The 21,623-nt window shown below is 41.7% G+C and overlaps 2 protein-coding genes across 2 annotated transcripts; one reads left to right on the top strand and one right to left on the bottom strand.

The window, feature by feature from the left end:
* The first annotated feature begins 487 nt into the window (after nucleotides 1-487).
* On the top strand, nucleotides 488-12,335 carry psmc6 (proteasome 26S subunit, ATPase 6). The gene is given in 15 exon segments (XM_042503642.1): nucleotides 488-595; nucleotides 1,793-1,872; nucleotides 3,951-3,990; nucleotides 4,428-4,468; nucleotides 4,470-4,481; nucleotides 5,476-5,543; nucleotides 5,738-5,852; nucleotides 6,380-6,467; nucleotides 8,681-8,742; nucleotides 8,829-8,952; nucleotides 9,182-9,243; nucleotides 10,446-10,566; nucleotides 10,644-10,724; nucleotides 11,772-11,843; nucleotides 11,932-12,335. Coding segments are annotated over 15 exon segments (1,170 nt in total). The 5' UTR covers nucleotides 488-510; the 3' UTR covers nucleotides 12,051-12,335.
* Nucleotides 12,336-14,209: 1,874 nt separating this feature from the next.
* Nucleotides 14,210-21,075, bottom strand: cgrrf1 (cell growth regulator with ring finger domain 1). Its single transcript, XM_042503400.1, is given in 7 exon segments — nucleotides 14,210-15,395; nucleotides 16,127-16,234; nucleotides 17,118-17,265; nucleotides 18,122-18,299; nucleotides 19,126-19,262; nucleotides 20,939-20,958; nucleotides 20,960-21,075. Coding segments are annotated over 7 exon segments (1,014 nt in total). The 5' UTR covers nucleotides 21,044-21,075; the 3' UTR covers nucleotides 14,210-15,056.
* Between the last annotated feature and the right edge of the window lie 548 nt (nucleotides 21,076-21,623).

The raw sequence follows: 21,623 nt of genomic DNA, 5'->3' as shown, positions 1-21,623 counted from the left end.
CATATTCACAGTGCAATAAGATCACTTAATAAAAAAAAAATAATAAAATAATAATAATAATAAATAAATAAATTTTAAAAAAAAAATCTCCTTAAATCTTAGAAACATGTTTGAGCAAGTTTGGCATCCTCAAGACAATAACCACTAAATGTAAGAATTTTGGTGGGGCTTAAGATGTCTACGACGGGCTATAGTGGGACAGGTGGAGCATTTTGGGGAAACATCCAAGTGGTGTGTGTAGGTAGCGATGCCAGAAAGAGGAGACAGCAGAGCAGGATGTAGGACATGGAAGGACGTGACAAAAGGAACGCAGAGAATGGAGCTGAAAGACAGAAAGAGGACATATTGACCTGTAGGGGGACAGCTTCTAAGGTGGAGACATGGGAGTGAACATTGTAGGAGTTGACGCTCTCCGGAAGATGGCAGCAGTGCGACACGTAGGATGAAAGCTGCCGCAAAAAGCAAGAAGAAGAAGTGACACTGTAATTTCCCAGCATTCAGCGGGCTATCATGGCGGACACTAGAGAAAAAGCGCTGCAAGACTACAGGAAAAAATTACTGGAACACAAAGAAATTGACGGGCGGTTAAAAGAATGTAAGAGACAGGTTAATTTTGACTTTAGTGGTGTGGTGTTCACACGTGTGGTTTGTTTGTTGTAGATAATATCAGCGAGTAGCCAGTATCAGCTAGCTGCTCTGCTAGCTAGTGCTTTGTCATGCAGTTAGCATCCTCGTAGGAATGAATAGAAGGAAGGCTAACCCGGCTCCTGCTAGCAGTTAGCTTCAGACTAGTAAACAACTGTAACGTTAGTGTTTTACCGAACACTAAAAAAACGTTACGTTGGGTTAACAACTCCTAAAATTCAGTGAACATTAGCATGTGCAGCCAGGACTTGAAGTTACTGCTACGTGTTTATTTCTTGTCGTATCCGTTTACTGTGTCTACAGTTTTATATTAATATAACTCCGACCAGCTAACTAATAACTTACATTAGCCTTTAGAAATCTGGGTTGACATCAGTTTATCGTGCTGCGTTCAGATGCCTTTCACAAGCTGTGTAACCCTTTGACGCCTGAGCAAATTGTTTTTTCTAAAACAGCAAAAAAGGGCAACTTTGCACAAAACGTCTCCCAAAACAGCGATAAAATAGTAGAAAAAAAATGACAATAAGTGGGAAAAAAACCCTAAAACTGAAAAAGTAACCCTATATTGTTTAAACATTGCAATGACATATATTATAACCACACCCACGTGTATCCTTTATGTAATGGTTTTATGGTAAAAGTCTCATAGAGATTTAAAATCTCAGTAATCCTACTTGGAGGGCAGCATTGAACATTGTTACCACGATGAACAACAAGCAAACAAATACAGCTGTCACACATTACCAAGAGCCAGCACATCCTCCAGTTAAAATGCAACATAACACAGTCAAATATATCAATATGTGCAATTTTCAACTGAGAATTGGAGTAGCAATCACTTTGACCAAGAGTGCTATTTTCTTTTTAATAAGTTACAGGAAAATATGTCCATCCGTATATATTTTTAATTGATTTTCTCATTTTCTTGTTAGTTTTTTAAACTTTTTTCTGTACTTATTTTCACGCAATTTTCTTGCAACATTTGACTAAATTCTTGCTCAATTTTTTGTTATGTTGCTCTTTGCCTTCTCTTTATGTTTTTTAATGAAATTTGCTCAGGTTTCAAGGGGTTTCACTGAGCTTTCATCCCGCAGTCTGCGTGTGTTTTTGAAACTAACTCTAGCTATCTCTCTTGTTTGTTTTCTAGTAAGAGAACAGCTGAGAGAACAAACGAAACAGTACGAGAAATCAGAAAATGACCTAAAGGCTCTGCAAAGTGTTGGTCAGGTAAGAATTTTTCTGTAGCCTACTGAATTCCCATGGGATGTCTTGGATGTTACTTCTGATTTGTTAAAGTGGCTGAAACAGTCGGCTTAAATTTAATGTTACACAACACACAAACAACACATTTACAATCAGTCACCGTAAATTGAACTTCCCTAATGAGGGTGAGTGTGACAAACTTGTGCCGGGAGAACATGTGTCAGACATTAGTCCGCACGTTGACATGATGTTAGAAAAAGTCAAATTAATTAGGGCTCAGCACCAAACGGTGCGAGGACCCTCTTGAAACTGAAGGAATTATTATTATTATTATTATTATTGTTATTATTATTTTTTCCCTCTCAAAAGAATTGCCTTGTTGAGGGCTTTAACATATTCAAAAAACTTTGCAGACTTATCAGGTCTGGTGAAAAATTTGATATTTTCATGGTCTTGTGCGTGGGTGGGAGGAAATGTATCAGTGGCGCCCCCGACTGATTTTCAACAAAGCAGCCCCCGCAGCATGTTTTACTTAGAGCTGTGAAACTTTGGAGGCCTGTGCAACACCCCAGTACCTACAAAAAAGTCTCTTGGGGTCATACCGTAAAACCAACAGAAAGTCGGGCAGTTTTATTTGAAGTTGTAATTTTGGTGTAATTTTGGCCTTTTCAGGGGTCGTAATATTTCTGACTTGTCCAAGAGGTTTCATCAGATTGACTTCAGATGTTATGACTACCTTCATAAAACCTTTGACAGTAAAAGTTATTCAAATCATGAGTTTTCATCACACCGTGTGATCTGTATGAGGCATCTAATTTGCATGTTCTGCCATTAACCAGGAAGTAAACAGGAAGTGGTATGTAACTCTACTGTAAATAGTCCAAGAGTCCCACCCTGAACACATCTATATGACATTTTTAAGTGATAATGAGAGCGCCACCTATTGGCACAAGAAAGGCAAAGTTTTACAGTAAGATGTCCAACTCGATTGCTCTCAAAATGATCTCAAAAAATCTTTAAGGCGTCGATGATGCTTGAAAATGAATATTGAGAGTTTTCATTGAAAGGTGTTTCCACATGACATCAAAAACTCTTGTAACTTTGCCCCAGATGGTCAGATCTTTACAAAATTTCACAGATTTGATAAGAGCCCAGGCCTAAAGACATCTGCAGTACAATTTTGAATCTTAATCACAGCGCCACCCATTGGTAGCAGGAAGTTATTTTTTTTACTCTTTGATTTTTCCCCTGTAGCAGGTAAACCTCATTGACCTCATATCCAATTAGAATACTGTAAAGACCTTAATGATGCACAGAAATTACACTTTTGAGTTTTCATCAAAAGCTGTTGCCAAATTTACGCATTATTCACCATAAAGCACTTTTTGAGAGGCAAGCCATGCACCAAAACTCACCAAACTTAGCACACACATCAGAAGTCCTAAAATGTGATATTTAGTGTGATTTTTTTTTTGCCAAAATGGCTTTGTAACGCCCCCTAGTGTGCATCCAGTAAAGAAGAATACTGTGATCAGGGGACAGACTTTCAATACAAAGCAGATAAGCCAAAACGCATGCGCACACACACACACACACACACACACACACACACACACACACGTCTCCTAAAGCAGCTACACGTATCCAGCTCCAGTGCTACATGGAGGAAACAGTAATTCACTGCTGCATGCAGTGTACCCCTTTCACAGAGAGACATGGCCGCATCAGTCGGCATTGTGCCAGTAGCCCTGACATGCGTGGAGGGCCCGTCCATCGCTGCTTGCAGCTTTACTGTAGAATTTGGTTTGTCTGACTAAAACTGGATTTTTAAAATGCACGCACACTTGAAAAGATATTATTCTATATTTATTGTAAATTTATTTGAATCATTTATTTACATTTATTTTTAATTGCCGTCTGTCTGCTACTGTAAAGCCCGCTACTTCTCGTTCTAAAAAAGGAAATCTCAGCGTTATAACAGTTGTTCTATTCTGTGCCATGTTGGATCCTTGAATTTGAGGGGAATTGAGTCTGGAAAGTCCTTGGATTAATATTAAGGAAGGTGTGTTGATGCTGTTTTTTTTCTCCTCTGTACCATGCAGATTGTCGGAGAAGTGCTCAAACAGCTGACGGAGGAGAAATGTAAGTTCAGTGGCCGATATTTCACATTTACATGTGTCACATAACTGGTTGTACCAGTCAGAGGGATTTCATCACCGCTGAGCCACACACGTGCATACACAAGTGCCCAGCTTGTCAGTCAGTAAGAGCAGGATGCAGGACTTCCTCACTGAACCATGGTGATCCCAGCTCGACCCATTTTCTGCCATCACCTCAGTCCTAAATAAGCTCACTGCTTTCACTTTGTTATAGGTCAACAGATCACTTACTGTCCATCGTGGTCTCAACAAAATATTGCTCTGTGCATTCATCAACACGTGGCTCTCATGTTTGCCACTCTCAGATGACTTGGCAGCCGATGAAAAATTCTGCATATCGACGTGTGACTGTGACATGTCAAACAGTGATTAGCATAGTCATGTGATGCTAATGTTTTCTTTGTTGTTCTTTAATTCCAGTCATTGTGAAGGCCACCAACGGCCCCAGATATGTGGTCGGATTGCCGCAGACAGGTATGTGCTGGACAGATCCAATGTGCCAAACATTCTTGTTGCAAATTTTTAGAAAAATACCTGATTTTTGCAGCCTCTTTTCTAAAAAGTTGCAAAAAGAGTTGCAACTTATTAGCCCTTTCTTTGCAATGAAATAGACGGGTCAGACGAAAATTGCAAAAAAAATAGTTATTACGCTGTCTTTGATTTGGAGCTTATCAATTTCAGTCAATGTTTCCCACAGAATTAGGATCTGCGATGGCTGGAGGTGGGGGGAGGGGGGGGGGGGGGGCAACAGCTGGTTGCCGATGATTGACTGTTGGTGTTGTTCTGACGCAGCACTGAAGGACTGCTTGGTGAGGTTATCTCTGTCTCTCTACCCGGCATGAGCCAACAGAACAGCGGTGACGATCATCAAACTGGTGCCATTAATCATCCCAGTAATCTCACACCAACAGTGAAACAGCTCAACTCTGTCACTAAATCCGCTGATAAAAACTGGGTTATGTAAGCTGTTTGATCCTAAAAGTTAATTCCATCAATGTGTGTGTGACTCTGTCACAGGCGCAGTGTAATAAACAGAGTGGGGCAAAGAGGGGCTGAGTGAATCAATACGCTGAATGCGTCTCTACAGTGACATGGGATTTTAATGTTACCAGTTTCAAATAGTCACATTTTCAGTAAAGTTGCTGGGATTGGACACAACTGCAAGGTCATGCTGAATTTATGGGGACTGGCTAAAATAGTTGCAATGGCAACTTTGAGAAATCCTGGGGGGACTGAAGACAGCAGGATTTGCCTGTAGCAGTGGTGCAGTGGTGAAGGTAGGGCCAAAATGCAGTAGTCGATGTGAGACAATAAAAGCTTGGACAAACTGTTTTGCATAAATTTACACTGCACCAACAAATAGTTTTGAGGGGACTGAAGCCAAATATACTTATCGACCCATCAAAGTCTCACTACTTTTTGACCTCAGTGTTTAGAATCTGTAATCTGTGATATATTTCCATTTCAGTTGGACAAGTCTCAGCTGAAGCCAGGAACCAGAGTGGCTTTGGACATGACCACACTCACTATAATGAGGTAAGCTGGAAATCCTGAACTCGAAGAATGAGAGAATATTAAGGATCTCTCTGTACACCTGTTTCTGTCCAACACTGAACTGGATGATTATAGCCTGTGCTTTGGCATATATCCCTCTGCATATCAAGCAGTGACTTCCTGAATGCACCATGTGCTCAATGATGAGTTTTGTGTCTGTTCCTGTTCTTCCAAAGGTACCTGCCCAGAGAGGTGGACCCTCTGGTGTACAACATGTCCCACGAGGACCCTGGCAGCGTCTCCTACTCTGAGATCGGAGGCTTGTCCGAACAGATCCGCGAGCTGAGAGAGGTACGGCAGTGAAATCCCGGAATGATTGCATGATTTGCAGTGTGTTGTACTTTCAGAGAGATTCCATATATGTGCGGGCTGTCTGTTTTAGATGAGATCTGAGGCCGTATCCACAAAGCTTCCAAGTATAAAGGATGATAAAATTCTAAGAAAATTCTTCGTATTATGGCATTGTCTTTGAATTTCTCATTCACAAAGGGTCTTAGCCCTTGAGAGAGCTCCCTAAGGTCTAAAAACTGTTAGTGAGGAAGACTTTGAAGAGGCTTAAGAGTTTCTCAAACAGAGGAAAAAGCAACAGGGCCATCCACTGCTCCTCACTAAGGGCAAAGTTTCTGTCTCTCCCTGCTCAGAGCTCTCAGAGACATTTCTAGTAAGACATCCTAGCTGAAGAATTATATAGTTATATATAATTATAAACTTCTCAGAGAATTCTTAGAAAGCTTGTGAATATGGCCCCAAGTGATATATTTTGACTTTATTTTCTGTCTATTAAGACAAAAAACAATGGTGCTGTTATTTACTGTCAGGTGATCGAGCTGCCTCTGACCAACCCAGAGCTCTTTCAGAGAGTGGGGATCATCCCGCCGAAAGGCTGTCTGCTCTATGGACCTCCAGGTCAGTACTGCAGGGACAATACATCTGTCTTCATAAGGCTGTAAATCAGCTGCGTCCATGCACACGCGGTTCAGGAGGTAGAGCGGTGGGGCACTGTGTATGGCAGCCTCAGCCAGCTGTGTGTGTGTGAATGGCTGAATACTGCTTATGGGTGCTTTAAGTGGTTGCTAATAAGACTAGAAAAGCACTTTAAATGCAGTCCATTCACCAACATGTCCAACCATTACCACTGAGACACCAGCACATTTGCTTTAATGTGTAAGCTTACTGGAGTTCAATTTTATTTTCTTCTTGTTTTTCGATTTTTGGTGATTTTTAAAAAAGGCAATATTTTGTTTATATTTTGGCAATTTTTATAGAAAACTTATATTGTGTTTTATTTAAAAAAAAACCAAACGGTTTGTTTTCTTTAAAAAGTTTTGATTATTATACATATTTTTTTCTCCTTTCAAATTTTTTGGGCGATAATTATTTATTTTTTTCTTAAATTTGGCACATTTTCTTTAAAATCCTCAAAATTACATCTTATTACAAATTATTGTTGGATTTTCACATTTTTGGGGTTCTTTGAACACATCACGATGTGGGAGGCTAGGCAAGTGGGATTAAGGAAAAAAGTGATTGGGGGTCCTTGAAAGGTCATCAGAATCTGGTTTTTAGCCATGCCATTTACACATACAAGGAATGTGACTTGGTGTTTTGATGCAAAACAATTAACATAAAGGAAGAATAAGTATAGTGAATTTAAATAGAACATAAGATAAAAAATATAGAAGCAATTTAAATGTATAAAATGACAAAATAGAATGTAAAGGACACAAAATGTATGTTCAAAAGGTGCAGTGGAGGGATTATACAGTTTTCCAGAAGTGTAGTTACAGTGCAAATGTTAAGTTTAAATAATTCAGTTGACCTAAAGTGTGCAGTGTACAGAAATCCAGTCCAGTGTGCGTTAATGTAACGCACTGTGATGTGACGACGGACTCAATGACGGCGGTGTAGAAGTGCGCCATCATTATCTTTGGCAGGTTGAATTTCTTCAGTTGCCGCAGGAAGCACGTCCTCTGCTGTGCTTTCTTGATGAGGGAGCTGATGTTCAACTTCCACTTGAAGTCCTGGGTGATGATGGTCCTCAGGAGGCGGAAAGACTCCACAGTGGAAACTGGGGAGTCACAGAGGATGATGGGGATGGGGGCGGCAGTGATCCTTCTGATATCCACTACCATCTCTACTGTCTTGAGACCACTTAGCTCTAAGTTGTTCTTGCCGCACCAGGTCACTAGATGGTCATCCTCCCACCCGTAGGTGGACGGACTGGTGGCTTGAGGTGCAGCTGTTTGTGTACAGGGAGAAGAGGAGAAGAGAAAAAAACGCAGCCTTGAGGGGAGCCGGTGCTGATGGTTTTGCCGTCAGAAACATGCTTCCCCAGCTTCACCTGCTGCTTCCTGTCAGAAAGGAAGTCTGTGATCCACCTGCAGGGGGAGTCAGGCACGTTCAGCTTGGAGAGCTTGTCCTCTAGTAGAGCGGGGATTATTGTGTAAAAAGCAGAACTGAAATCCGTATAAAGGACGCTGGTGTAGGTTCCTGCTGAGTCCAGATGTTCGAGGATGAAGTGGAGGGCCAGGTTGACAGCGTCGTCTACAGACCTGTTGGCTCTATAGGCGAACTGCAGGGGGGGTCCAGGAGAGGGTATGTGATGTGTTTCAGGTGTGACAGTACGAGGCCCTTAAAGGATTTCATCACCACAGAGGTCAAGACGACGGGTCTGTAGTCATTGATTCGTGTAGTCCTTGTTTTTTTCGGGACAGGAATGATGGTGGAGGCCTTGAAGCAGGATGGCACATGGCATGTCTCCAGCGAGGTGTTAAAAATGTCTGTAAACGCTGAAGACAGCTGATCGGTGCAGTGCTTCAGGGTGGAGGGGGAGACAGAGTCCGGTCCAGCTGCTTTGCGGTGGTTCTGTCTCCTGAAGATCTTATTATTCAGTCATCATGGGGGATGGTTTCAGGACTGGCCCATTGTCTCTCAAAGCGACAGTAAAACTCATTCAGGTCATTGGTGCGCCGTAAGTCATTCACAGAGTCGGGGGTTTGGGGCGTCATGGAAAAGTTCTGAAATTCTGTCCATTACGGTGTGTGGGAACCGTGTTTCTAAAATGTATTTGACAGTTGTGGACCTGTGCGTGGTGCTGATGACAGATTCCCTCTGAACAGGCACCGGGAAGACCCTTCTTGCCAGAGCAGTCGCAAGTCAGCTGGACTGTAACTTCCTCAAGGTGAGTGTGGTTGCCATCGCCGCGGTCGAGGTGTACTGCCACAGCGTCAGCGAGCTCACGTTTCCTGCATGTGCGTGTGATTGAAGGTGGTGTCCAGCTCCATCGTGGACAAATACATTGGTGAGAGTGCCCGGTTGATCAGAGAGATGTTCAACTACGCCAGGGACCACCAGCCCTGCATTATCTTCATGGATGAGATTGATGCCATCGGTGAGTGACAGAGTTTTCCCCCCGAGGCCTTATTTAGTATTGTAGTTTCAGCTAAATGTACTTGAAAGAGTATGGGGGTAGGTATACAAATGCTGCACTCACTGACAAATGTGTCATTTTAGTTTATTAACGATGAGTTTCACATCAGTGTAGTAATCATCCAGTTGGTTGGACCACGTGTGTTGTCAGTCGCCGCTGTATGTTGCTGTATGTGTGCTGTTCCCTGCAGGCGGCCGTCGTTTCTCTGAGGGAACTTCTGCTGACAGAGAGATCCAGAGGACTTTGATGGAGGTAACTGAGTCACTGAAATGTCCCAAAACACACCTGCACCAGCACACATATGAATCTATATTGTATTATGTAAAAAATTGAAATCATTATTTTTAAATGTAATAATTAATTGCCTGTAAAAGGGGATTTATGGTCATGTCTTAGTTCTGTGCAGAGCCTACACACACCGCCTACGACACTGTAAGCACTGACACTGCATGCTGGTGTGTCGGTGTCAATCTGCAGTTCCACCTCCAAAAAGCTAGCTGGTGGTGGGCTTTCTGTGAAGTGCTGTAGGCAGTGACAAGATCAAACACAAACACACAAATTAGCTTCATTATAACTCACAAGGTTCACAAATAAAACACTTGTCTTTTTGCTGGACACTCTCATAACAAATACAACATGCTAATGTTGTTAGCTCAAGCCTATAGCATTTTACATTGTATAAATGAACCTAGCGGCTAGCAGACACGTCATCTACTCATAAAGCTAGGAATCACAGCAACACGTAACTAAGGTAACGTTACAAAATTAGGCTCCATTACAACTCACAAAGTTTACAGACAAATTAACTTTATTAGACACGTTCTCCCAAAAAATACATTATGCTAACATTGGTAGCACAAGCCTATAGCGTTTAACAGAGACCACAAAGACTTAATCATGTGAGTCATGTGAGTAAATGTGACTAAATGTGACTAACATAACTTAAATCAAGCTTTTAATACAATCAGTCATTTTCTGTAACCACTCGCGCTGTCATCGGGCGGAAGGCGGGGTACACCCTGGACGGCTCGCCAGACTATCGCAGGGTCGACACATATAAACAGACAACCATACACACTCACAATTTAAGGCAATTCAGAGTCACCAATCAACCTGAGCTGCATGTCTTTGCACTGTGGGAGGAAGCCGGAGACCCCGGAGAGACTCCAACCGGGTTTCGAACCGGGGACCCTCTGTTGCTGTGAGGCAACAGTGCTAACCACGACGCCACCGTGCCGCCGCTTTTAATACAATACAGTCAAATTAGATTAACAGTGAAGACATCAACTCCCATAGTGCCATGCTTCTCCATGATGTCATCAAAGTCCAACATTGGATATTGTTGTGATGGAGACAGCACAGCATGTCAGAGGCGCAGCTGTCAAAGTCAGTCCAGTGGTGGTCGTGGTGATTGAGCTTCTTATTATGGTGAGTCTGCGTTTGTGTCCTGTCAGCTGTTGAATCAGATGGACGGCTTCGACACTCTGCACAGAGTCAAGATGATCATGGCTACCAACAGACCGGACACTCTGGACCCGGCCCTGCTGCGGCCTGGCAGACTGGACCGTAAAATCCGTAAGATCCCACTTCCTGTTCACCATTAGCTCTCTGTGACGGTGACAGAGACACTAATTTACTGCTGTGTTCTTCAGACATCGAACTGCCCAATGAACAGGCTCGTCTGGACATCCTCAAGATCCACTCCAGTCCCATCACCAAGCACGGAGAGATCGGTGAGTGAGCACAAGTCCATCCAAAACAAGTCCCACTCCCACTCAGTGTCCCACATTCACTTTGTCACTCACCAGCCAAAGAGTAGATGAAAAAAAATCCACTGGCTGAACGCACTTTCTATCAAAACGAAGGTAATTCTTGAGTTTATTTAAAACATGTATGTATGCATGTTAGGTATGACTGAAGTTTTTAATTATTTTAATTATTAGCTTTAGTAAAACAAGGTGAAAGTGATCAGAAAGGTACCTGGAGTCCTGTAAAAGGAGATATTTATCGGGGTTTGCTGATTACAACTTGATTTGATTTTGAAATGAAATTTTTCAAATCTGCCTGTGTATGTAGAGAACGGGATATTGTTATGTTTTTAGCAACTAACAGGGTTCCCTTGGTCATGTAATACCTGGAAAAAAACATGGAATTTCCCAGTCACATTTTCCAGGCCTGGAAAAGTCATGGAAATAGTAAAAATCATGGAAGGTTTTGGAAATATGTTGTGTATCTTAAATCACATTGATGTAGAGTACCGGTGAATTTGTTTTCTGTTGCAGATGACGAAACGCAACTCTAAAATGAGTCAACTTTTGGCAACTTTTTTGTTTTTTTTTCCAATTGCTATTATTTTTTTATTGCCAAAGTTTCTTTAAAGGTGATTTTTTCCCCCCCATTATTTCTTTTTCTTGGCAATTTTTATAGAAAAGCTTTTTGGATTTTTTTTTTTAAGAAAACATTTTGAAAGGAATGTCTCTTTTTAAAACGTTTTGGCAATTTAATTTTTTTTTTTTTATTTTTTGGCATTTTTTTTTTCCCCTTGAAATTTCCTGGCGATTTCGTGGAATAAAAAAAAAAGTCTCTGTTTGAAATCATGTTCTTAAAAAATAATCATAGCCAGTGCAAACAGAAATTGTTTCTTGTTTGGGCAAGTAGGGCAAGAAAAAAAAATGCATTACATAAAAATAGTCATGGAAAGGTTTTGATATTTTGTCCATGACTGAAAGGAGAGATAGAGGGAGAGCTGCAATCCTCTAATGGTCTCTGTTTGTCGTCAGATTTTGAAGCCATCGTGAAGCTGTCAGACGGTTTCAATGGAGCCGACCTGAGAAACGTGTGCACAGAAGCAGGTTGGATGTCTTCGCTAGTTTCACTGCCTCAGTCCGTGGTCTTCCCAGAATGCTCCGCTCACATGTTTACGTATTGCTGCGTCCGCAGGTCTGTTTGCCATCCGCTCCGACCGTGAGTACGTCACTCAGGAAGACTTCATGAAAGCCGTGCGGAAGGTGGCCGATTCAAAGAAGCTGGAGTCCAAGCTGGACTACAAGCCTGTGTAAATCCTCTGTGTGTCTGCTCTGCATTACCTGTTGGTGGATCTGCTGCGTTCGTGCTCCGAGCCCAGCAAAACCAGTTTGTTAACGGGAAGTAACATTAGAAAAGTACGTGTCATCACAGTTGCCAACTAAGTGACTCAGTAAGCCCTGTTTCCACTGTTAGTCTGACCTGCCTTTTTCACACGGGATCAAAAGATGCTCATTGATGTTACTCCACAAAAAAAAAAACTTCTAAAAACATGTCATTAAAATGTCTTTATGTACTTAAAATACAACATTATAACCAAACGTCTATTCTGGTCTCTCATTGCCTGCGAGTGAGTGTGAGTGTGAGTGTGATGCTGAGTTCTCATCTCAGTGAGCGCAACACGTTTGTTCCTCGTCTTTAAGGTACTTTCTGCTCCATGTGATGGTTGTCTGTGCGTTTATGACCAACAGTCACAATCATGAATGAAGTACTGCATATAAAATCAGATGAAACAGAGGTACGAATTACATGCAGGAACGTTTAGTTTATGGGACAGCATCAGTCAGATTCATCAGACTAAAATGAAAATGACAGAATAAGAAAACAAAAACTGCAGAAACACTAGAAAAGATTTCTAATATTAAAAGTAGGCCAAGTACTAAACTACATGTTGGTATTTTTATATATGACTGAAAACATGAAAACAGTATCAGCATCAGAGGTCGGGGCCCCGGTGACCTCACATTCATCAAACTCTTGTGAAAACTATCTCAAGATCACCTTGAGGGAATTTAAGTGTTTAAATTTCAAGGTCACTAAGGTCACCTTAGATCTGTCACAGTCTCGTAAATGCCATATCTGAAGAATATCTTGAGGGAATTGCCTAAAATCTGGCATAAACATTGACTAAGACTCCAGAATGAACTGATTTTGGTGGTTAAAGGTTAAAGGTCACTGTGACCTCACAAAAAATGTTTAGTGCCATAACTCAAGAATTTAAGTGCTAATTATGACAGGATTCACACAAATGTGCAATAGGATACGATGATGAAGTGATGATATTTGCTATCCAAGAAGTTCAAAGGTCAACTGTGACATCATAAACACTTTCCTGTCCGTTACTCAGCATCATATCTAAAGGACAGAAGGCGGGACATTCGGTCAGATAATGAATTGGTGACACTGATGTTGAAACTGTGCGTATTGTGGAGGTCTTCTGTGCTGAAGATGTGTGTGAAGCATCCGTGTTGCTAGTTGATGACTGATTAGTTTCCTCTGACCCAAATGTTGTATTTAGAATCGAAGGAGCCAGAGTGGATTTGTTTTCTCTAAAAAAAAGATAATCTTTGTTTTTTATTTTCAGTGATCACACAAGTGCTGATCTGTACAAAATCACTTTGATACACCGTTAGAAAGAGGAGAGTTTTATCTTTATAATTATATCAGCAGTGTTTTTGTACTCTAAATATTAAGCAAAATAAGTCACATTCAAAATGACTTGCGCTGAGCCAACATTAAGAGGAAACATTTGTATCACAGTGGCCAAAAAGATGCATTAATGAGGCAATTTGCCTTCTAAACTGGGAGCACATGCTTTAATCTGGGGGCTGTCCCGAAGTGAAAAATACACGGATCCCCGGGACATCGGCAAACCCAGTCTCTCCAGATGTGCCGCAGTTGAGCAGCAGCTGCACATGCCAGCAGTGTGGCTGCTGTAACCTGGTAACATGAACGTAGAAAAAAACGGAAAATGGTTGCAAGAACATTACTTTTTATTGTCACCTCGTGAATGTATTGCATATTGAGTAGACTGAAAATGGCAAGAGATGGCTGAACGCAGCAAACTTGCAGTCAGTGGTGAAAAAATAAGATACTGCCCAAGCCTACACTCTGGTACTTCATGTATACTTAAAGTACAAAAAAACTACTCCCAGTGTGCATCACTTTATTTTGATTGTGAAACAGAAAATGGTTGTAAATTGAGTATCACTGGGATACAGTATCCTGAACAGGCCAGCAGACCAATCAAAATTCAAATAAAAACTTTCAAATTACAGGAATCATCACTGTGCTCTCCTGTGTGATGGATCTGTTGATGAGGTCCCTCTCCTCATGCTGATGAGTCACTGTGTTTGGTCTGCAGGTGTTTCCTCACTCATAAAAAACAGCAACACACCCAGGCCGGATTCATCTATTGAATGATTCATCACTTTTTAATGAGCTCAGTCATCTGCAGTTACAGAGTCAGAATAAAGCTGAGGAGCTGGTCGTCTGTGGTCAATAAATACTGTTAAAGAGGTCAAATTATCACCTAAAACATTCACAGACTTCAGGAAATATAAATAATATGCACATAAAACATCATCTACATCTGCATTATTTACAAATATGCAAACAGTTTCTTCTCTTCCTGTGTGATCTCACACTGATGCTAATTGTATTATTATTATTTTACGTATTAGTATTTTTAATCTAATAATTTATGTATGTGTTTTGGTCTATTTGTATTCTGTTATAATGTTATTTTCTGTTATTATATGATTATTGTTATTGTCATTGTTCATTGTATTTTCTGTCTGTCGGAGTGTGTGACAGATGTATATCTGTACATTGATTTATTTATTTACATTGGATCCTCATTAGTTGTTACTGTAGCAACTATTCTTCCTGGGGTCCACACAAACAAAACACAACATACAAAATCAATCAAATATACATTAGTAATAAAACAATAATGTGCATGTTTTGATGTACAGTTGAAACTTCAATAACAATATTGAGAAAAAAAAAACATTGCCTGCAATTTCTTTGCCTTTTCTCTCAGGGCTTCCACAGGATGTCCCCTTTTTTTTTTTTTTTTTTTTTTTTAAATATAGACATTTCTCATGTTTTGCTGAGTGCTTAATGCTGCACACAGCCTGATGGATTTATCTGTTTGCAGACGGAGAAAAAGATGAAGATGTGTCAGGAAAGCTGCAGGGATGACTGTGCATCTTGCTGCATGATGTCTCTTAAACAGCATTGGCTTGTTGTGTGTGAAGTCAGTGTGGTGCAGCGGGTCCCGGACCCGGGTGCAGGCTGAAGGACTCCTGGACGAAGGCCCTGCAGATGGGGCAGTGCTGGAAGTGTGACACGCAGCTGTCACACACACATGCATGTCTGCAGGGCAGCAGCACCCTGTTCACTGCTGCGTTCTGACACACCACACAGTCTCTGCCCTGCCCCTCAGACCAGTCCTCCTCCTCCTCCTGCTCCTGCTCCTCCAGACCTGGACTCTGTTCTGCTTTGCTGGCCTCGGCCTCGGCTTCACTGGGCTGGACACTCTGCTCTGACTCAGGAGGCTCAGAGGCCCCCCTGCTGTCAGCTGACATGAAGAGAGGCTGCAGGAGACAGGAGACAGGAGACGGGAGGGACGTCAGGGTCAGGGACTGCCACTAAAACATGATGACAGTGATGTGATCCCAGATCAGGCTCACAGGTGACTCATCTATAAGAGAAAGTCTACATCAGCCCGTCACCCAACCAAACACTGACCCTGCCCGACCCTGCTCAGCTTCTGAGATCATGAGGAGGATTTCAGGCCATTTTTAGGGGCAGAGGAGGACCACATCTGTTCTGCTGAGTCACAGTTTAGTCCGAGCGTCTGCCCAAACAACTCACCAGCTCCGCGGTGCAGCTCCAGGCTTCTGCAGTGCTTTAGGTCTCATTTCATTTTTCTGATTTTCAACAATGCTTTGACCAAAATAGGAGGGAGAGATTAGACTATGTATTTCTTTTATTAACTGAGCCAAAAACAAAAAGGCAAAACGGCGTGCCTTGGAATTTCTGATTTTGACTTTAACAAAAAAAAAACAACAAGTATAACCTCTCCCTCTTTTTTTTTTTTTACATTTTTTTCCTTAAATCCAAAGAGCACCTGTTTTTGAAAAAAACAATGCTTTGAAAAGTATTTCAGCTGTCAGCATTCACAGCACATTTTCTGCTGGAAATACAACTCTACTTTAACATGTTAATGTCTGAAAGGCACTGCTGTCACAGTTACGTAAAAGCAGCTGCCTGTGTGTTTAGGAGGGAGGCGGGAACGTCCTGCTGAAACCAAAACATGACCCACCTTTAACTCGTACATGTTCCCTGTGGAGGTGAGAAGGTACTGGAAGAGAGTGCGGGCAGAGAGGCGGTACTTGTCATCAGGGACATGAAGAACTGTCACATTGGCCACCTGAGAGAGGACAGACAGCACGGTGAGTCTCTGATTCTGTTTTCATCCTCAAGTCTCTCCTGTCTCTTTAGCCTGCAGGAAAAATACTGAGATGAAACTGAGCAGCTGATGCAGGTCTGGTCACCTGACCCAAACACAAACGGGAGGTCAGAGGAGTCAGGGATGGCGTTCTGAGGAGGAAAACAAACAGGAAGAGGACAAAGACAAATGAGACACACAGAGGAGTCAACCGGCTGAAGTAGCTAGAGCAAAAAGGGTTTTTCACGCAGTGGCGGGCTGCTTTAGAAAGCCGCTGTAGTGCCACCATCAGGACTATTAACCCTTTAGTGGAGGAAGTCTGGCTTGAGACTTGACCTGTGTGCAAGGTGTGGTTTACCTGCATGTGCGGGAATGCAGATGTCATGGTGGGAAGAAGGAGGAAGAGGAGAAGAAGAAGAAGAAGAAGAGGAAGAAGAAAACAAAAAAGGAGAAAAGGAGAGGGGAGGATGAAGAAGAGGATGAAGAAGAGGAAAAAGGAGAAGATGAAGAACACAAAGAAGAAGAACAGGAAGAAACACAGAAGAGGGTGAAGAAGACAAAGAACAACCACAGAAGAAGATGAAGAAGATGAAAAAGACAAAGAGGATGGAGAACAGGAAGAAGACAAAGAAGAAGATTAAGACGGCGAAGAAGAACAAGAACAGGAAGAAACACAGAAGAAGATGAAAAAGACAAAGAAGAAGTGAAGACGAAGATGAGGACAAAGAAGATGAAGTAGAGGAAGAAGCTGAAGAAGAAAAAGAAGAACAGGAGAAAGAAGAAGGTCATTGACAAAAACGGGCGGGAGCAGCAGCTCTGACAGGCTCATGTGTCAAACTGTCCGGTGGGACAGAGGTCTACTCACGATGTTGTACGTCTCTCTGGCATCCGGCTCTGCCAGCGTCAGCACCGCCACGAGAGGGTAGCGATCCCGCGGCAACGGCCCAAAGTCGGTGACCCCCTGCTCAGCAGGAATCTGTGTGTGGAGGTCCAGCGAGTCTTCACTGTCCACACTGGCAGCGTGCAGTCAAAGAGGCTAGCCACAGGAGCTACTGTAGGACACATGAGCCAGACACAGAGGGACAGACCCTCACACATGTCTCAGTCAGCAGGAGCATGATGTCCCTAGGATAACATGACCGCTGTATGATGTGGACACAGGAGGACCGTGTGGACTAAGTCCGATTTTCCTGTTAGGTGTATTTGTTTTTCCTGCAGGAAACATGAGTCTGTCATCAAAGCACAGACCCTCTAGTCACAGAACAGACAGAAAGGACATCGGCCAGACAGATGGAGAAAATATTTTAAAAAATAGAAACGGATCTTTTGAGGTATGACGAATGCACCAAAATGTTCTTCGCAAACCACCAATAAACCTCAAAGTAGAAGAAGTGGTTGAGTTTGAAAACACACGGGGAAGCTGCTGCATTATCGGCTGCCATGAACGTCTTCGTGCGATTTTGTATTTTTTTTTAGCTTTCCAGCTTGGAAGCAAGTACATTTTATCTGAGGTCGCAGACTAAACAGACAGGCATTGCATGGCATTATGGGTAGCAGCCCTCAGATAAGTTCAGTAATCCAGTTTAACTGTTATGTAGTTACCATTAGCTCAGCTACACAACCATCACTGTTATCTTTCTTTGTTGGTAGTATCAAACATTTTTTTTTTTTTCTGGGCTGCAGGACATCATGTGACCATATAATCACACTGTTTGCCCACTAATAAAGTAGTACAGAACCAATCGGGTTTCAGCCCCTTCAGGATTAAGTTCCTAAAGGGATTTAGTGAACAGGTGATGCTATCCTGCAGCTTTTTACAGTCAGATAAATTTGCTCCCGCTAACTCTTTGTTGGTGATGAAAAGGATACTGGAAGCTCTGGCAGTGGTGGTAACGGAGGTGCAGGGCCTCCTGGAAGTGCTGGGGGGTGCTGAGCAACAGGCCGTGCTGGTGGGCCTGCAGCGCCCCCTGCAGGGCGCTGACCTCACAGCCCCAGAAACAGCTCAGGACACAGGGCTCCAGACAGCAGGGCTTCACCGTCACACCGTCTGCAACACAGTGTCGGCTGATGTTATGATGGCCTGGGACACATTAGATAAAGCTACAGCTCAATGGTAATATTGGACATCTAGAGGCTGAGACATTTGGAGGACACATAACCCTACACATTTATAGCTGTGCACATAGTATACTGTTGATTTTCATGTAATCATACGAATGCGTACGACAGACAGAACTGGAATGATATCTGACACCAAATAACTCATCTGCAGGGTTTCCGCACGTTCATGCCACAATCAAAACATCTGCTGCCTCCAGCAGATTGTCTCGCACTATTGTAAGCATCATTGCACCACACTGCTGAAGAGTGTACTGTTGTCACAGATGGAGCAGCAGAACAGCAGGTGCAGTTAGAGCGACACTTGCCCGGCCATTGTTCTGGGTCTAAAAGTTTGCATTCACTCACTCTGCACTCTGCTTCTCCTCTCATCCATCAATCCGTTCAGCTCTGAGTGGATCAACTGATCCACGCTGCAAATCAAACTGCTGCTGAGGGATAAAAAATAACTCATGAGTTTCCCCTGTGCTGCTTTCATGGACCTGCAAAAACCTCCAAATTTAGAGACGAGGCACAGAATGATTATAAAGAGGGACACGTGTACACAAGCTACCACCACAGATAGACTTCTGATTGTGTGGGAAACGCTGTGATATCCACACGTGGGAGCAGCACAGTCCTTTAGCTGTGGTGCGCTGGAACAGGAGGGACTGATTGTCATTTTCTTGTAAACATTTGTTGGACGGATGGAGCACTTCACATCCACAGACAGTTTAAATCCAAATCTGGCTGTCTTCAACCGTCCCAGTTCTCACCAGTGACAGACGCCGGCCCTGAACCCATCCGCATGCTGAAGGGATTGGTCGTCTGGACCATTTGCTTCTCAGGTGTTGGTAGGAGGGACTCTGTCTCATCGGAGCTACGAAGGATCACCGGGACATCGAAGCCAAACCTGCTGGACAGAAGACACGGTGAACAAATTGTAAAAGAACACAGGTTGCTCTCTTATTTTGTGTTTGACACTAAATGACTTTACTAATTTGCTGTGGATATTCATGGATCCAAAATTTGTTCATAGGAGTAACACGTATACATTTTGAAAATGGTTCCTCTTTGATTTTTTACTATAATTTACAGTTAATATTGATATATTTTCTTTATCTGCTCTTTACCTTTAAAACCTGGATAGACATCACTTTTCTCGTGCTGCATTAAGTTTTTTAAACCTTTGAACCCCCTTTGGTTTGATTTCTTGAGAAAAAAAGGGGGAAGGAGATAAGCAACTGTCGTGAAAATTGCAAGAAATTAGTAGATTTAGATTTTTTTTTTAAAAAAGGTAGAAGGATAGGGGTAAAATTCCAGAAGACGATATTTATAATTATCATCATTATATATTTAACATTATATACCAGAATTATTGTGGATTTTAAGCAGGTTTTTCATTTCCTTGTGTTTTTATTTATTGTGACTCTCCCTTTTTTGTTTGTCTTTGTTGCTAATTTGAAGCAGAAGAACACCAGGTGCAGGTCATTTTTGCTTATTTTCAGGTATTTTTTTCTTCACTTTCCCATATTTGTGTTTATTTGTTTGTTTGTATTTTGTTGCTAAATCATTCATTTATCTGTCTTGTACTTTTGTTTGTTTTTTTAAATAATTTCTGGGTTAATTTGTGAGAAAATAAAAAGTTGGTCATCGCTTTCTTTCCAAGCTTTTTTAAAGAAACACTGCCAATTTGCCCAGGTTCCAAAAGGTTAAATAATACGAATCAGTGCGCCAGTATCTTAAAACAACTGACTTTTCCACCCGTCAATGCACCATGTTGGTGTAGCGTCAGCGAGATGTTCGTGTCTGCAGGTCTTAATACACTGCAAGCCTCGATGAGAAATTTGATGTATAAATTTATAGGTCGGCTGAACAACTCAGAGAATTGTATAATCATGGCTTTGACAAGCATCAAACTGAGCACTACACGCTATATGTCCAGGATATGGAAGCATTGGTATAGTAGTCTCCTCTGTGGTCACTGACTTTTTTAATTGTTTTTAAGTGATCTGTACATATTGCATTGGGAATATGTTTTGTTGGTATAATAGTCTCTTCTGAGGTCATTGACTTTTTTTTTTGTTTTTTTTTTTTTTTAAATGATCTTATTTTTGCATTGGAATATGTTGTGTTGGTATGAGTCTCTTCTGAGGTCATTGACCTTTTTTTTTGTTTTCTTTTGGGTTTTTTTTAAAGTGATCTTATTGCATTATGAATATGTTGTGTATGGTACTTCTATGTGTCTTTTATATCTTTTGTGTGCATTGTCTTGCTCTTATCTGGACCATTGTGTCTGTAAAAAAACTTTTACATTTGGCCAAAATATGTCTGTGAGAATCAGCGATGGTAGCTAAGTTGCAGTCAGCTGGAGCTGCTTCAGTTGTTCTGCTCTTGTTTTGTGTAACGTTATCATGATAATGAGGCGATCGTGTAATCCAAGTGCCAAGTCATTAAGATAAAACAGTAAGAAAAGTTGCCTGAATGGAGGCAGAGTTGGTGGAGCCGTGTGGGTGAACTGTGAGTGGAAAGTCTCTAAGTGTTATTAGCAGGTCAGTGGCTAAGCTAATGTGGCTAAATAACACTCACCAGCCGAGCACCATGGCGGCGGGTAACGACGAAACACAGAGAGACCACACTGATGTAAAACAACGGGGAGTACTCATACAGCGTCACGAGGAAAACCGCTGCCATTTCATTTGATGTGTGTCACAGAATGAGCTTAAGTTATTAAAAAAATCCTTTGCTAAACACTTTCCATGTCAGCCATGACAGGAACCCAGATGGAACTACGGTGGCCTAGAAGGTAAAGAAAGGACAGAAAATGCATGAAGCATTCCTACCTAATGTGTTTCAGGACCGCTGCATCTTTTATTTTGGATACTTGGATGCTTAACGTTTTTTCCCAGTTTCTGGCTGTGATAAATTGTGTAATTTTGGCAAATTTTACTTTGGTGGGCTCACGGGTTTTGAAGGCGTTGTTTCTTTCAAAAATGAAAAAGGGTAAACATTTTTTGGAGAAAAACGCTCTGGCCAAAAATTGAAAATAAAAAATTGAAAAAAAATATATAAATAAATTTATATATATTAAACAAAAAGAAAATTACCCGAAATTTTTAAAAGAAAAAAAGAAATCGAAAAATGTTTGTAAAAATCCCCTCAAAAAATACAGAATGTTTACTGCCTAGATTTGGAGAAAATCGTTGTCCTTGAGATAAGGTAAGTAAGCTAGAGAAAGGTAACTACTTATATGACAAAGTAACCCATGGTAAAA

Source organism: Plectropomus leopardus, chromosome 16 (assembly GCF_008729295.1).
Source record: "Plectropomus leopardus isolate mb chromosome 16, YSFRI_Pleo_2.0, whole genome shotgun sequence".
Taxonomy (NCBI): domain Eukaryota; kingdom Metazoa; phylum Chordata; class Actinopteri; order Perciformes; family Serranidae; genus Plectropomus; species Plectropomus leopardus.
Note: the sequence above shows the minus strand (reverse complement) of the source record. Positions and strands in the feature narration are given on the sequence as shown.